General features: G+C 38.0%; 3 protein-coding genes across 7 annotated transcripts in view; 2 read left to right on the forward strand and 1 right to left on the reverse strand.

Moving 5' to 3' along the window:
- The window catches only part of LOC106521982 (rho GTPase-activating protein 44), a 45,435-nt gene extending 38,860 nt beyond the window's left edge, over positions 1 to 6,575 (forward strand). For 3 of the 4 annotated variants that reach the window (XM_014014780.1, XM_014014779.1, XM_014014781.1), the window contains 3 exons: positions 996 to 1,111; positions 2,103 to 2,486; positions 3,542 to 6,575. In XM_014014780.1, the coding sequence (XP_013870234.1) occupies positions 996 to 1,111; positions 2,103 to 2,486; positions 3,542 to 3,699 (658 nt within the window). In that variant the 3' untranslated portion in view covers positions 3,700 to 6,575. Of the gene's footprint in view, positions 1 to 995; positions 1,112 to 2,102; positions 2,487 to 2,933; positions 2,988 to 3,541 lie in introns of all 4 variants that reach the window. The other variant, XM_014014782.1, reaches the window with a different exon arrangement.
- Positions 6,576 to 6,882: 307 nt separating this feature from the next.
- tex47 (testis expressed 47) lies at positions 6,883 to 12,815 on the reverse strand. Its single transcript, XM_014014785.1, has 8 exons — positions 12,508 to 12,815; positions 10,761 to 10,830; positions 9,507 to 9,610; positions 9,356 to 9,420; positions 9,009 to 9,084; positions 8,787 to 8,927; positions 8,240 to 8,387; positions 6,883 to 8,169 (listed from the first exon to the last, which is right to left on the reverse strand). The coding sequence occupies exons 1-8, from the start codon at positions 12,559 to 12,561 to the stop codon at positions 8,132 to 8,134; spliced, it is 696 nt and encodes a 231-aa protein (XP_013870239.1). The 5' UTR covers positions 12,562 to 12,815; the 3' UTR covers positions 6,883 to 8,131.
- A 410-nt stretch (positions 12,816 to 13,225) lies between these two features.
- The window catches only part of ndel1a (nudE neurodevelopment protein 1-like 1a), a 10,495-nt gene continuing 7,409 nt past the window's right edge, over positions 13,226 to 16,311 (forward strand). For both annotated transcript variants that reach the window (XM_014014783.1, XM_014014784.1), the window contains exons 1-2: positions 13,226 to 13,327; positions 14,734 to 14,827. In XM_014014783.1, the coding sequence (XP_013870237.1) occupies positions 14,742 to 14,827 (86 nt within the window). In that variant the 5' untranslated portion in view covers positions 13,226 to 13,327; positions 14,734 to 14,741. The remainder of the gene's footprint in view (positions 13,328 to 14,733; positions 14,828 to 16,311) is intronic.

Raw genomic sequence — 16,311 nt, forward strand, 5'->3', positions numbered from 1 at the left:
TCCCCCACTCCCCCTGCCCGTCCCCGCAGCCGCTTGACGCCAGCTCGTACCCCAAACCCAGCTCCCTGCACCTGCCCAAACGGGCCTCCCTRCCCGACGCTTCGCATGTGGCCCAGTTCGAAACGAACGGCTCCGCCCTCTACATCAAACCCCCGCTCGTCCTCACCCGCCACGACCTCTTCCCGGGCTCCGCCAAACCTCCCCACACCCCCGTCTCTGCTCTCCCTTCGTGGGCAGCCTGTGCCTGTAACCGTGAGAGAGGAGCCAAGCCCAAGAGGTAAATGCAGAACCACCTCGCTCCCAACACAGCCCCCAAATTATGACGCCCCCGCAGCTGAAACAAAGGTGTGATTAGGCTCCGCCCACCAAACTGAACCAGCTCTGTCTTATTAGCTCACTGGGTTTGCACCTGTCWGTCTTTAGGTATCAGCATCACACCCATCTTTAATTTAATCGCCACRATTAGGAATTCCATAACGGTCCATACTGCCGAGATGTTCTGGAAACGGTTGCCAGGCAACTAAAGAAATTCTTGCGAGATCAAACCTTTTATTGTGAACAAAGAGCATCAACATGAAGTAAAACCTCAACAACAGAAATTATATAAGAATAACAAAAAAAAAAAGAAGAATTCAGAGTGCGTGTTTGCACCGTGAGGGAAGTTGAATCTAAAATCCCACAGATGCTCATTCTCACTGCTCCACCTCAGCTTTTAATCCCAGCTGCTTCAGTCATCCATGCTTCATCTGCTGAAGCTGCACCATGTGTGTTTGAGGCCTGACGGTCGGAGCGTGAGCCGCTCACGTTCTGACCTTCAGACCCTCGCCACATTGGCATTCTGCCTGCGCTCCGGTGGAAGACAAACCSGTGAAGTCACCGGGGTTTATTTCAGATTTGACATTGAACCGTGGGCTCTCTTTACGCTGCAGAAAGATGACTAAGAGGGTTGATGTGTTTATATGGGAGGTAACGAGTGTGTGCCTTCTGTTCTTTAGCACGTTGAAGAACAAGGAGCTGTCTCCGGTGATCGGACAGAAGGGACTGCAAGGAACAGTGACCTCTAGTGGACAGTCGCAGCACTCTGAGCACAGCCCACACAGCCTGAGGAGAGGTAATACACCTGCAGAACATTTAATAGTGTTTATTTAGAGATTTCTCRCCTGACGTCTGAATGTTTGTGTGTGGTGTTGTCTATGTCGTGTGGTTGTACAGGTCTCCAGTCCATCGCAGGGACACACTGAGACAAACACTCTCACCCACACATAGAGACACTTTAGAGCAGGGTTCCCGCAGATCCTTAAATTTATCAATCCAAAAATAAGGCCTTAATTAGCCTTAAAATGTCTTAAATCAATTTTCAGAAGTCTTAAAAATGTTAACATATTGTAAGTAGGATGACTGTAATTCGAATCAAATATTAAAATAATTGGTAACGTTTATTTATTTTGAAATATTCCCAACCAGATGTTCCCTTTTGACACAACTTCCTGTTACTTCACATGCATATGTATATCTCAACAACTGTCCATCTGAGCAATGTGAAATATGTTTTCTAATATATTAATAATGTTGTCTTTCCAAAAATACATTCATATTTCTTACCAAAATTTTATGTCACWGGCACTTTAAGGTTCCATCTACAGCAAGCTGGGCTTGAGAACCCACTGTGGGTCATAAAACTCCAAACTTTGTGTCATTAGAGGATTTCCAGGAATTAAATTAAGTTTAAAACTGACTGCTAAGAATGTTTTTTTTTTGCTATATTTGACAAAATAGCTGTTAGATATGGATAAAACAATTGGTCTTTTAACAATATTTGTATAATTCAACCAAAAATACTTTGATTCACGAGTTTCTGCCACAGTTTGAATTTTTTTGTCATTTGTGTTTATTGTGAAATTGGTCTTAAATTTGATTTCACTTGGCATAAAAAAAGTCTTAAAAAGTTTTAAATTTAACTTGCCTTAAACTGTAGGAAACCTGTTAGAGTTACCATGAACCTAACGTATGTTTTTGTTATTGTAAAGGAAACCATAGTATCYGGAGCAAACCTGTATCAGACCCTATAAACTCTTTATAGATGCTTCTGGTTTTGTTTTCAGCGAAGAAGCTGGCCCCGATCCCACCTAAAGGCCCCTACTGTCAGACCGGAGCCATGTCGGACCAGTCCACGGGTCAGCCGTCTCCGGTCAGCCTGTCGCCCACCCCTCCCAGCACCCCCTCCCCATACGGCTTCAGCTACMCGCAGGGTTACGCCACCATCGGCTCCCCGAGTCAGATCCAGATGGCAACCACCCCATCTCTGTCCTCCCCACCCTCGCTGGCCGGGACGCTCACCAAAACCAGACCCACCCCCAAACCGCCCAGGCACAGGCCCAGCTTGCCTCCCCCGCAGCCTCCCTCCACACCCGGTACCAGTCCTCAGCCCCTGGACCTTTCATCGGGTCTCCTGGACGGTTTGCCTCCTGGGGAAAGCATGTCCACAGGTAACGGCTCAAGTGCGACACCTGGTGGTTATTTACAAAACATAGAATTTATTTGTTTGATTAAAAAGGAACCTTAAATATAGCAAAGTTATTAATGAGATTGTTTTTATATTTATTTGAGTAACTTTTGCTTAAATTTTTTTAATTTTATTTTGCCATGTTTTTAATCAGAAACTAAACATTTTGGATCTAGGGTAAAACATTTATAGTTGTAAAAATGTTAGATTTACAAAGTTAATATATAAAACTAGAACTCCTTATTGTCTTTATTTAAAAAGAAAATCTTGTTTCCTGATTTTAACCTGTCTGGGTGTTTCTCTCATGCTGATGGTGTCGAACTGAACGGTCCTTTCATGTATTTTTACTTGTTGCATCCCTTTAAGTTCCTCTCTCTGTTTTAACCTCGTTTCCTCRTCCCGTTAACCGCTCTGACTGTCTTACTTGCAGCGGTATGAGGCGCGAGGTTCTGTGTGATTCTGAGTGTGAGAGGGACTTTTCAGGGTAAGCAGGAGCGCCCCTCCTCCCCGCATCCCTGCACCCCCTCCACCGTCTTGAAACATAAAGCCGCCTGCCGTCACGCTCACTTCCTGTTTTTAATCAAGAGCCCACCTTTAGTTTGTTGGAGTTTGCATGGAGGCTGAGACTGATGCATGGCGTTCATTCACCGGGGCTTCTCTCCTGGTTTTCACAGACCCCCCCCCCACCAACCCCTCCTACTCCCTAAAGACATCACTACACCTCAACACTTCCTGTGTGACCCATCATCTGTGGACGTCATTCCTCAAAAACTTTAATTGAGGCACATTTCAGCTGATCTTTGGGTTAATTATTTATTTGAGGGGTTTTGTAGCGACACCAGAAACCAGCACCGCCTGATCAGTGCTGCTGAGGAGCAAATGTTGAACATTTGGCAGAAAAATGTCTGTTTTAGAAGTTTATCCATTGTTTTTTGTTGTTGTTCACAACTCAACCACTGTTTGGACTTGTTTTGTGTGACATCAGCCGGGATGATCAGTTTGATTTTTAAATCTCACCTTTCCTTTCCGCTCTGCCAGGTTCCCTCTGTAACTTGGACATCCCCATCATCAACGTGGACCTGGACGGCATCCTGGACTTTACGCACATCTCCGCCTTCAGGAACTCAGAGGCGCAGCTGAAGTGGAACAACGGCGGGGCGGACTCGGAGGAGGATTCTGAGAGCACGGTGTTGTGACGCCTCTAAGTTCCTGCCGTTTGAACATCCAACGCTCATCCTTCAGCCTCAACGCCCCGCTCTGGATCACCTCAATAAACTCCACCCGATCCAGACGGGCCGACATGCGCAAACAAGCACCTCTAATAAAAAAAAATAATATATATATATATATAAAACGAATGAACAAACGAGGGGAGAGTTATCATTATATGTGCAACTTTTATTTCTGCATTAGCTGGAACGTTTAATTCTTTATTATTATTATTTTTGCCTTATTTGATTCACATGCAATATAGCCTTTAATGTCAGACGTGGGACTGGACCGGCCCGGAGGAATAAGAGTTCTGAACTGAAGAAGAACCAACAGAATGACCCATCTGTCCTGTCAAGTCTAATTTTCTCACTGCTTTCCTCCCATCAGGAGTTCCTCCTTCAYTCCTCAGGGGTGTCAGTTTTCGAAACACCTCGCTCCGGTTCACGGCGGCCCCGAGTTTCTGTCCAGCCTGAGCGTTCACTGTGAGTGTGCCAGTATTTTTTGGAAAGCGTGCATTTTTAAAACCGTGCGGTGTCTCGATTTATGTGATAATTGTACTAAATGATGTTGCACTGTCGGTGTCGTGGAGCAAAAAAAGAGCAGGAATGCATTGTTTTAGACGTGGAGGAGATTAACTTTTAAGGTTATAAAGAGGTTAAAAATTTAAACACACCTTTCTCTAAAACTACATTCAGTCAGGATATCAGCCACTGGATATTTATTGTTTTATACTGTACATTTTCAGATTAATGATATAAATCAAATCATATTTTGTACACAGAGGAGGAGATTTTCTTGTTGATGCTGTCAGGGAGATATAAATAAACGAGATGCACGCTGTAGTTTATGAAAGATCCGTGCAGTTAATCATTATTTTTGACAGCAAAGAGGGATTTTTCTGTTTCGAAACTGCTGAGAGAATACGAATGTACAGGTTTGGTGATGTGAAGCCTGGAAAACAAAACTGCAACAACTTAAATACTAAAATGTTGACACTCCTGGCCCAAATGAGGCAAACTTGTACAAACATATTAAGAATCATCGTAGGTAAAACTTTCCTTTTTTTGGGCAGCTGACAAAAAAATAAATAAAAAACAAAAAAGTGCTGCGTTTGAATAAATAAGCACGTTGTTGATGACAGTGCCATTTTTAGTTTCCAGCCAACTCTGGCCCGGATTCACCAAAAGACTGCGAGGATTTTAAGACGTGTGCCTCAAACTGTGCTACCACCATCTCTCCTCACCATCGAAGTTTTTCCACGTTAATGAGATATTATGCATTCATTAGGAAATAACCAGGACTAAAACCCTGCCATTCTAGGTTGCGACGCACAGTTAGCGCGTTGAAAAGAAGGCGTGTCAGGGTTGCTAAAAAGATCAAAAAAACCATCACAGCTGGACATTTCAGATATCTCTCCTGTTGGAAAAAGAGGGAGGAGCAAGTCCAGATAGATGTTTTTTTATTATTTAAGTGAAAATAAGAGAATAGAACAATGATCAAAATGTCACATATTGATGCAGAAATCCATCCTCTGAGCTCAACRTGAGCAAACATTTTTCTCTTTCTCCATTTTGTTCCTGCTTATTTATTATTCAAATTTAAACAGCGCTGACAAATCAGTGTGTAAAATAACGCAGAAGGAATTGRGTAAAAAACCAGGCGCTGTGCATGTTTAGTGAATCCGGGCCTTTGTTTTGTGATGCTGACTTGTTTTTGTTGTTGTTTTTGATTTTATACCAGTGGTACTAGAAGCAGGTGCAAATATACAGTATGTGTATATTGGTTTATTTTGATGAGAGTATTTATATAGATATATTTCTGAGTAGTCAGAGTCGTGATTGTTTCCACACAAATATTGTCTTGAAGATTTAAASAAAAGAAAAAAAAGTATTCAGAGACCACGTCTTTCTGATGCCACGTTAAAACAGAGAAAACTTGAAAATATTAAGGTTTACGTCTGACAGCAGCAGTTTATTTGCCTTGTGCATGGTTGGGACGGGACCGATCCAAACCTGTAGGACCTTTCTTTTCCCCTCTCTCTCTCTTCAGTCCTGATCCACTGTGCTGCTCTGCCRTCGTCTCTCTGTAAGTGCGATATCGCTCACAGGACTTTTGTAAATCTTGAAGCCTCTGTACATATTTGTTCTGTATATAAAGACAACGGGAAGATTTGAATATATCTTAAAATCTATATACAAATACTGTAATGAGAACTAAATGATCACAAACATCCTGTACATACATGTTGGTGGCTGTAGCACAATAATGTCACGTTCACACAGAACAGCTTAGGYTCCACTTTAAAGTAGTTTACATTATTTTTTAATGAAATAGTTTATGAACATTGTGTTGCAGACATCCTGACCTCTGATTTAGTCCTGAYCCTGTTTTTAGATTTAAGGAGTAAAAAAAGATGCATTTTCCCCACTGAGACGCTTGTTCAAACTGCAGCTTCATGAGATTTAACTGTAAACTCAAGATTATTTTATACAGTTTCCGGCATATTTATTATGTCTGAATGTGTGAAAAGACTCTGGTTAGAGTTTTTAGTTTTACACATTTTCATCAACTGATAGTTAAATTTCTGGATGTTTGAGTGTCACACAGATAACCGATTCAAGGCAAAAGGATRAAAAACTATAGTGATTTTAAAAGAAAGTATTATTCTTTGTATATTTAGTTAAAAGGGGTGTAATGGTACATATTTGCATGCTGACAGATAAATTAGACACAAACTCATCTTTAAATAAAAACTGCTGTGACAGAAAAAGCAGAGGAACAAACTAAAGCAAAGCAAGAATGGCTACTTTGGATGAAACACAGAAGCTTGACGAATTGCCTGTTTGTTTCAAATAGAGATAAAAAAAATCATAATTCACACGTGTTAAAATCCCTTTTGTAAGGGAAGTCAGGTAGACTGTAGGCTTTAGATGTCGGACTGAATCCCAGAAGTTGAAGCCAGAATCAAAAGCAAGGCATTTATTGAACCATGACTCATTAATCTGTACCATTACACCTCTACTTCTTAATCCAAAATCATTTAAAAAATAAAAAATGTTTTTTATTGTTCTGTGTGACAGCAAACCAATCAATATATTGACAATATATCGAATTTGAAAAGAAAATATTTGGTGAAAAAAAGAAATGGTTACTGTTTTTTGTATTTATTTTTAATGTTTACTCAAATCAATATCATCCAACTTATCTTCTTAATTTAAGAAAAACTCACTGAGTTCATTTAGCAGTTCGGTTGTTCCGAGTACCTGGTCCCGTCTTCGTCTGGTTCTGCGTGACAACGTGCCGCTCTGTGTTTTCTACAGATATCAAACTGGATCTGTTAAAGTTTTAAGCATCGCTGCTTTTCAGAGCTCTGAAAACCGAAGCCTTTTTCTACACGAACAGGAGGAATGTACGACGAAGTTCACCTCATTGGTTGTGACGGAGGCAGGTGTGTGTTGAGTCTATCTGAGGTTGGATGAGTGCAGAATTAGTTTTTTTTAACATCTGTTGTGTGAAACTGAGCTTTTTCACTATGAAATATCTCACTGGTCCTAACTAAATGTGCTTATTTTTATGAGAGGAAAAGAAAATCAGTGCTGTTCCAAGTTTGTTTGATTCATCACAGATTTTTTGTTTGTTTTTGTCAACTTTTTTATGTTTAGAAAATAAAAAGAGCAAATCAGGCTGAAAACACAACAGAATCTTAAAAATCCACACTGCTTATTGCACCAAATGTTGGACTATAAACTYCTGGAACATTCTGTACATACAATCTGTAGATTTACACGGTGGCGCATGCTGTCATTGCGGCCATTTCCTTTATTGTCACTGTTCTTTCCTTTTGCAGAAGTTTCAGAAATCTGGGGGCCAAAGTTAAAAGGGAAAACTCATTTGATCAATAAATCTTTTCAGAATTAAAAGATTTTTGTGTCAAACTGTTGTGATGCTGTTGGAGTAAAAAGGAAATGCCTTTTTTAGACAAACTATCATTAAATGGAATATCATGTAAGTTAAAAAAAATCCTCATGCGAATGATGAAACTATTAAACATGTTTTTTTTATTATTTGTATGTCTTTGTTTTTGTTGCAAATGATCATTCATTCGAAAAAGATGAACAACTCGGGGAGGGGGGGGCGGTTACATCTTGCTGCAGCATATTTGAGTACAAAACGCCTTTTTTTCAGAAACTACCAAAGCTTTAATGAAAATCTCATTCTTCAGAAAAATAAAACATTTAGGCTGAATATAAGCTTTATGTTGCATCAGGGGTTCCTCAGGGTCTCGTTCTTGGCCCAATCTTATTTACTCCCAATATTAACCTGAATCACAACGTTTTGCTTTATGCTGAACTCAAACTTGTCCTGAAGGTAAAAACAACCCGAGGAGCTCTTACTGTTGACGTTTTATTCAGAAAGTTAACTGAAGGAAAGGAGGGACCCCAGATTTTCTTGTCCTGTTAAAAAAAAACTTGATTTATTAAGTAAATAATTATATTGTTAACTGTAAAATTTGATTTTTCTTACCAAACTCCATGCTGATATTTAAGGGAGAATGGTACATCTTTATGTACTGTTGTGGACTAATGAGTTCATCTCGACCCAAAAGCTTCTCCAACGTGTCTTCAGGGACGATGAGCTCCGGGTTCTTATCCAGCACTGATCCAGGAAGAAGCTTGGAACACAATCATAGTAAAATCTTATAAACACCTTTCCTCTTACATAAACTGGAGTTTTTGTGTTTCTTATAAGTGATGGACTGTTGTGGTGAGGAAAAGGCCAAGCCAAATCTAAAAAATAAAGCTCTTAATTTATGTTCCAAACTTTATGCATCATGAGAACCAGATACAAGCTGCGGAGATGAGCTTCTTTATGGATAGGGGAAGATCTGTCACCAGGGGAAGCTCAGAGTAGAGCTGCTGCTTCTCTGAATTGGAAGAATTTAATTGGAATTATGGTGAACCTGAGACTGTGGCTCAATCTAAGGATGTCTGGGTTTCCCTCCTGGACCTCAGTGACCCGACCTCAGACAGGTGGAAGAAAATAACCGGACAGACGGATATCAGGAACTAACCATCTGAGGTGTGTCCAGATGTTGACCCAGCCGCTTCAGAGCTGACAGGACACTGCAAACCAGAACCTGTGTGCTCTCCTCTTCGTCCTCTTCAAGCCTCTTGACCACGGCGTCACCTGAAACCTGATTTTCATCCAGCAACTGCAGAGAGACCAAAACCCTGAATGCACGAGTGAAGAAACTCAGCTGAATGTGAACATTAGGATTAGTTCAACAGCTGACCTTGGAGCTCCACTGCTGGAACAGCCGTCTTTGGAGACTATGAGTCATGAAGACAACTTTAGCTTCCAGCACGGTGCTGAAGGGGAACAACATTTATTACAACTCACACGTAGAAGCAAACAGATTTTATTCTGTGAGGATACCCCACCACCTTTTAGCAGCTGTTATAAAACATTTAAAGCTACTTCAGCAGAAGCTGGAAAGCTTTTAAAKATTCATTCATGTATGTTTAGGCAGTGTTAGCAGAGAAGCGTTCACAATATGCATCCCTTCAAGGAACACTTGGCCTTTTAGCTGGTAAAAACTTGATAAAAATGGAATTTATCTGTAATAAAAGAGATGATTACCTGTCTGGCTGTTGCTGCAAAGCTTCAAGGTCTTTTAAAACCAAACCCAGAACATCTCCAGATGACTGCAGGAAAACAGACGGCAAACTTTAGGCACGCCAAAGACTTTAAATACATCTTTTTGTGATTGTTTATCTGGGGGAGAACTTACTTCGATGACATGCAGCAGACAGGATGAATACATCAACAGCAGGCCTGTTATAGGATCCCAAACGTGCTGCTTGTTCAGCTGGATGTGGAGTTTTTCATAATGAGCTGTAGGGAAACAAACACGAGTTATTAGGTTATTTCTCATGTTCATCATGAAAGCAGCTTCTTTTGTAAACTACAGTCAGTGTTGTATAAATTACCACAAAGGGATACTTGAGTAAAAGTGCAAGTATCTTACCAAAAAAATTTATTTGGTAAAAGTTATAGTCTCCTTTAGGAATATTACTTGAGTAAAAATCTTAAAAGTATCTGTTATTTTTTTTGTACTTAAGTATTAAAAGTAAAACTATTGATTTAAAWTGAGCAGTTAGATTGTCTGTAAGGACATTTATTAGGAAAAAACTGCAGAAAAGACTGTTGTATTAAAATAATTGATGTTAAATTTAGGATGCACTAGTCCAGCTGTTTCAGTTTATATACATATATCAAGGCTGCACAAAACTTTTCCCCAAAATGAAAATCTATCTGAGGGCTGCGGCCAAATGCAATAATATAATTCATGAAATACAAATACTTCTTAAGTACAGTCCTTTTATTTTAATGATTATGTTCTGCTGGAGTGTGACATGATTTGTTTGTGTACAAACTGACACAGTATCAGAGTTTTATATATTTATACTTCTCATTCAACCACAGTTAAATTCACTCTATCTAGGAGGCACAATTTATATGTATAGTATTTATTTTTTACAATAACAAGCTGGAATGAAAACAAGAAAAAATTAAATAAAAGTAACGACTTTCTACTTCTTGCTTTTTGAAAAAATATAAGAAGTAGAAGTAAAAAGTAGGCTGAAAAATAATTGCTCAAGTAAAGTACAGATACCCAAAATCCTACTTAAGTACAGTAGCAAAGTATTTGTACTTAGTTACTTTACAACTCAGGCGACAGTCATTCATGTGGCGTTTATTGCATGAGTTTATATTCCATTATTTGTGCAGAAATTCGACCACAAACAGCTCGGAGAAAAAAGCTTCACAGGCTCATTCAGACGAGGAGCGAAAGCTGTAAAAKCACTAAAACAATTTGGTTCAGATTTATTTTAGGAAAAATACTGTTTTTCTGTGTTTTTCACAACAGACAATTGTGTTTTTTGGTATATCAATGAAAACATTATGACTTTCCACATAAAAGAAAAGCTGATGTATCAGATGATAAAATTGTCTGTCCTCCTAGCTGTGAGATAAAACTGACCTTTCAGAACTTTCCTGTCAAGATCTGGACGGAGTCGAGCAACGACTATCAGCTGCTGCAGCACGATTTTCTGTGCAGAAAAAAGTAACAATAAAAACCTCAGAATAAGCTTTTCCATGCATGAGAGGAAAATCAGAAAGCACATTTTAAGGCTAGATTTCAGTATTATAATTATGAGACAAACAGCAGGACGACTTGGTGGTTAGCTCTGAAGCTCATAAAAATATATATCACATAATTTATAGTTTACTGTTTAGTATCATTGCCTGAAAGAAAGCAGAAATTGTGCATTTGTTTAAAAATAAATAAAACTTTAACTACAGACCACATCTTCTCCCATCTTTTTCTGGCTCCGTACCATCAACTGGTGAAAWAAAGTTTAATCTTTCTACTTGATTCTAAACGTCTCTTCGTCTGAGTTGCTTTCAAGTAAGGGTCTAAGCAAGCTGCTTGTTAACTGTGTCACAGCCTAGAGACCGATTGTTCTTCAGGTCCTAAAAAGACAAAGCCTGCTCCTCTGAAGGATAGCCTTGTTTTCAGGAGTCCAAGTTGAAGAGGAGGAGCTGTTTGTGTAAGAAGACCCTRCATTCAGATAAGAAACAACACCATTTTCTCTTATCAGAAACTGATATTCATATTTTAAACCGGTAACTATTTTAAAGTTGTCTGGGAACTTCAGGGCCCAACTGAAATCATCTAAGGACCATTTCTGGCCCTCAGGCCACATGTTGCCCATATACTGAGTTATAATGTGAGAACTGCCACTGGAAAGAGCAGAGGCAGTGTTGTATAAAGTAMCACAAAGTGATACTTGATTAAAAGTACAAGTATCTTACCAAAAAATTACTTTGGTAGAAGTTAAAATCTCCTTTAGGAATATTACTTGAGTAAAAGTCTTAAAGTATCTGATAATTTTTTGTACTTAAGTATTAAAAGTAAAAGTATAGATTTAAAATGAGCAGTTAGATTTTCTGTAAGGACATTTATTAGGAAAAAACTGCAGAAAAGACTGTTGTATTAAAATAATTGATGTTAAATTTAGGATGCACTAGTCCAGCTGTTTCAGTTTATATACATATATCAAGGCTGACCAAATCTTTTCCTCAATATGAAAATCTCTCTGAGGGCTGCGGCCAAATGCAATAATATAATTCATGAAATACAAATACTTCTTAAGTACAGTCCTTTTATTTTAATGATTATGTCCTGCTGGAGTGTGACATGATTTGTTTGTGTACAAACTTATACGGTATCAGAGTTTTATATATTTATACTTCTCATTCAACCACAGTTAAATTCACTCTATCTAGGAGGCACAATTTATATGGATAGTATTTATTTTTTACAATAACAAGCTGGAATGAAAACAAGAAAAATTAAATAAAAGTAACGACTTTCTACTTCTTGTTTTTTAAATGTAAGGAGTAGAAAGTACAGATAACTGTGTGAAAATGTAAGAAGTAGAAGTAAAAAGTAGCTGAAAAATAATTAGCCTACTCAAGTAAAGTACAGATGCCCAAAAATTGTACTTAAGTACAGTAAATAAGTACTTAATTACTTTACAACTCTGAGCATAGGCTKATTATAGTTGAAATTAACATTGTCATTTTTAAAAATAATTTTTCTGCGAATATAAATTTACAGCGAGATACAACAACAGGTGAGCGACACAGTTCTCGGAAAAGCTAACATCTTTATTTCTTATCGCCATCTTGTACAGTTAGTTTAGTTACTTTTTAATTCAAACCTCTTTCATTTTGTCGTAAACCACGTCAAACATACTCTCCACTCCTTCCTCCATGTTTTTCACCCACAAGAAGCACTCAAATGGCTCAGCCGGGGCGTTTGGACAGTTTTCTTCTCCAGATATCTGTTACCATAGCAACACGCTAGTTCGCTTTGCGTCTGACGTCACCGCGTACTGCGTCATTAGTCACAGCTGAGCTAAGTTACACTTTCTGCTATTTTTTAAGCAGCTAGGCGGTACAGTTAAACCAAGTTAAACCAAATTTTTAAATATTTCGCTAACAAATAAACTAAAATTCATATTCCTGCAAAAAGGTACGTAAATTTGTTTTTTTTTTCAAAATGGAAATATATTACTAACTCGCTAACTAACTGTAGCTTCATTTTTAACTGATGCCAAGGTTTTTACTTACATCTTGATTTTCTAAACCACAGATTATATTAGATTTTATGTGTAGCTGAGAAAAAAAAACTACCGTAATAAACTGTTATGCGCAATCCGTGCGCAGCAGTGACACCTGTGAGGTAAAGAAACGAGAAAAAAAATCCATCTCTAAACATTTTTTCTTTGCAGTTTATTCTTTTAATTAAATGTTCATATTAACWTTTTGTGTAGAGTAGAAATTGTTCAGTTTTTGGCTGTTCCGGTGATATTAAAAACAACAACAACAATAATAATAATGAGGTCAAATTAAAACAGAGCTGTCCGATTATAGATTCACACACCCGGGGTGTATTCTCCTTTAAATCTGAGCTCAGGCAGCCTCAGCAGCTCTGAACACCATGGACTGAGAAASCTCACCGTGGGAAGCGATGATCAGGTAAAAATCTGCATTTACTGCCGCTTCTTTTCAGATAAAAACCCGCAGTAAAACGCTGAAATCATCGGAACCGTTTGGGTTGTTGTTTAAACGCCCATTTGACAGCTGAGCTCCACAGCTTCATCCTTTATTATTTATTTATTTATTTATTTATTAGGTGTTGCTGCAAATCCTGCTTGACGTTGGCTGTCAGAACCTAATTTTAAACTTCAAATGGCTTTATCTTAATGACACTTTGTCAAAGTTTTAATTGGACAGCCATTATTTAACATATAATTAGTATTTTAAACAGTAGATGATCTTATCTCAGCAGATTATTTTAATAGAAACCGTACAGACTGTAGAGTTGTTTCCTCTTCAGTCCAGGCCTTAATTTACACAACATAAATCTCTTTTTTTTACTCATTTATTCATTTATCTAACAACAACAACAACAACAACAACAACAACAACAACAAATTCTATACACAACAAAATACAATCACAAATCTGAAGCTATTATTTAAACATACAAGATATTTTGGGGTTGGTTGGATTAATTCTGACATTATTTACCAGATGTAAGAATTACATTTAAGAAATATACATTATAAGGTCAAAGTGAAGCTGCCAGGTTATTATTTCTGTTTAACTACATTTTTTATTACCCTTAGAGAAAAAAAGGTAACTTTGTCAGTGGTTATTTTATTTAATTATAAGTTTAGTATGAACTTCTTGTTTTTAATTTGAAAGGRAAAATAAAGGAAAGGCATTCCTGAAGATTATTTTTTGCAAAATTTAACAAAATATCTTTTTAGTTTGTGTTTTTATAAATATAATAAAAGAAATAAGTCTGATTTAAATTACCTGTAGCCTTGTTTCTTCCTCACTCCTCACAGGTTATAATTCATCTAATGAAGATAAATAATTTAACATGCGTTTTAGCCTTAAATCACCTTAATGTTGTGTTTATTTATTAATGCCAGGTTCTGAGGGGAATTATGCGAGAGTAGATCTGTTGTTGAGGTTTTCTTGGATAAAAATGTTTGTGTAAGTTGAACATTTGTGGAAAGGTGTGTCTGAATAACCTGTTTTAGGAAGTGACAAATCTTATCGACGTTGGAATGTTGTTCTTTTTAAAAAAAATGAGTTTACCTGAACATAAACGCTGTCAATGTTCAGAGATGAGTTATCAGTACACATGTATTTTAGGTCAGTCTACAAATCTCATTTTGTCTGTGGRGACGAAAAACATTGATGTTTACATTTAAGTTTAAGATCTTAATATTAGCCAGAGATGACYGAAGAGTAGAAATAAGGTTTATTTTTCCTCTGAAAGTACTGATAACTAATCTCTCTGCCTTTTTAAAACTCGACTCTTTCTTTTATCTCATTTAATTGCCTTTGTTTTGTGTTCCTGTCTGCAGATTTATTTATGGAAATGGATTTGACACCTAAATTCTCTTCGAAGGACGAAGAAATTGACTTCTGGAAGGCGCTTTCTCTTAAGTACAAGAAAGGGTAAGTTTTTTTTTTTTAATCTCCCAGGCGTGGGTGTTCACTTTCTCAAAGGCATCTATTGTAATCTTTAAATGTAAAAAAATAAATAAATAATAACACTACAGGCCTCAGTGAGTGAACATCAAAAAGTAAAACTAAAAGCTGATGGTTGATTTCAGAGGTTAAAAAGTGAATATTGTCAATCAGGATAGTGATTTATTTTTGTTTCGTCGACAGCTTTGTTCRCTCTCAGATTGTTTTCCTGGAGTTTCCTTCTCATTCTGCAGCACAACAATAGTTCCGACGACATCCTGCTCCCCTTTCAAACAGRACAATGCCTCTAAGAACAAAGATTTCCTCAGTTTAAGAGCACATGCTCACGCCAAAAACACTTAAGAGTCGACGAAACTCAGCAAGTGATTGTTTTATATTTATTTTAAACATTTAAATCTGAGGATCCGACACATGAAGCACAAAATATCCTGGAGTCGTTACTGAAAACATCAAACCATCAGTTTAATATTTAACTTGAACAAGTTTTGAACAACACTGAGCTCTTTGTGTCGGCTCGGGTTAGAAAAGCTGCTTTATTTTATTTTATCTGCCGCCTCATCGTTCCTGAAACCCACTGTTGTTGTTGAACTGAACCAGTTCTGGTGGATCCACACGAGGCGAGCTGTGAAAGTGTCTTTTGTCTTCCCCAAAACAACAGCTCAGGTTTCACATTACACAGGACAGACTCACCTGGCTCTCATCTTTTATTAGCCTGAAGTGAACTGAGTTCAGCCGAACCCTCAACACCCAGCGCTGTAAAAATGTCGACACGTTTGGAGCTGAGGCCACAGATTGTTTATGTGATGTAAGTTCTGTCGTTGCCTRGTCTGAGTTTACCTTGAATCCAGATTATTAATAACTGAAGCTTGTTATCCTGCAAAATCCACATTTTTAGCCATTAAAAACATTTTGTTGTGGACTTGAAGTCTCTARRAGGCAGAAAAGTTTAATTTAGTTTCTCCAGGTGCTGCTTAGATAGATATTCTGTTTGGGTCAGATTTTTTAACCTGTTCAGTTTTCTCTATGATGTTTTCTGAACCATTACATCAGTTTTTGCAACAAAACTGCCAATAAAGTTCCAGACATACCAACTAATATTTAGTGGTCTTCAGTCTCCTCTGGTTCTGGGTCAGACTCTGCCTCCAACATGTGAGGCTGCAACAAGTCTTCTCTGTTAGAATTCCTTTTTATTGTCATTGTACAAGTAACACAACGAAATTTACAGATGAGCATCATTGCATCATTTATTTGTAATTAAAACTGTTCTGCGCAGCTATATAGTCATGAACTTCTCTATCAAACTAGAATGGACCGGTCTGGAAGTTGAAGAGGGGCGGGGCCTGAAGCACCTTGTTTGGATTTAAAAAGACAGCCTCTAAAGCAGGGGTGTCAAACTCCAGTCCTCGAGGGCCGCTATCCTGCATGTTTTAGAGGTTTTCCAGCTCCAACAC

The sequence above is a fragment of the Austrofundulus limnaeus genome, unplaced genomic scaffold (assembly GCF_001266775.1).
Source record: "Austrofundulus limnaeus strain Quisiro unplaced genomic scaffold, Austrofundulus_limnaeus-1.0 Scaffold119, whole genome shotgun sequence".
Taxonomy (NCBI): domain Eukaryota; kingdom Metazoa; phylum Chordata; class Actinopteri; order Cyprinodontiformes; family Rivulidae; genus Austrofundulus; species Austrofundulus limnaeus.

What these genes read in the sequence shown, in the direction of transcription:
- tex47 (XM_014014785.1), bottom strand. Translation starts at nt 12,561, where the DNA reads ATGGAGGAAGGAGTGGAGAGTATGTTTGACGTGGTTTACGACAAAATG. An exon ending in TTGCAGCAACAGCCAGACAG is followed by an intron (nt 9,085 to 9,355) that starts GTAATCATCTCT and finishes GTTCCCCTTCAG; the next exon opens with CACCGTGCTGGAAGCTAAAG. An exon ending in TCCAGCAGTGGAGCTCCAAG is followed by an intron (nt 8,928 to 9,008) that starts GTCAGCTGTTGA and finishes GTCTCTCTGCAG; the next exon opens with TTGCTGGATGAAAATCAGGT.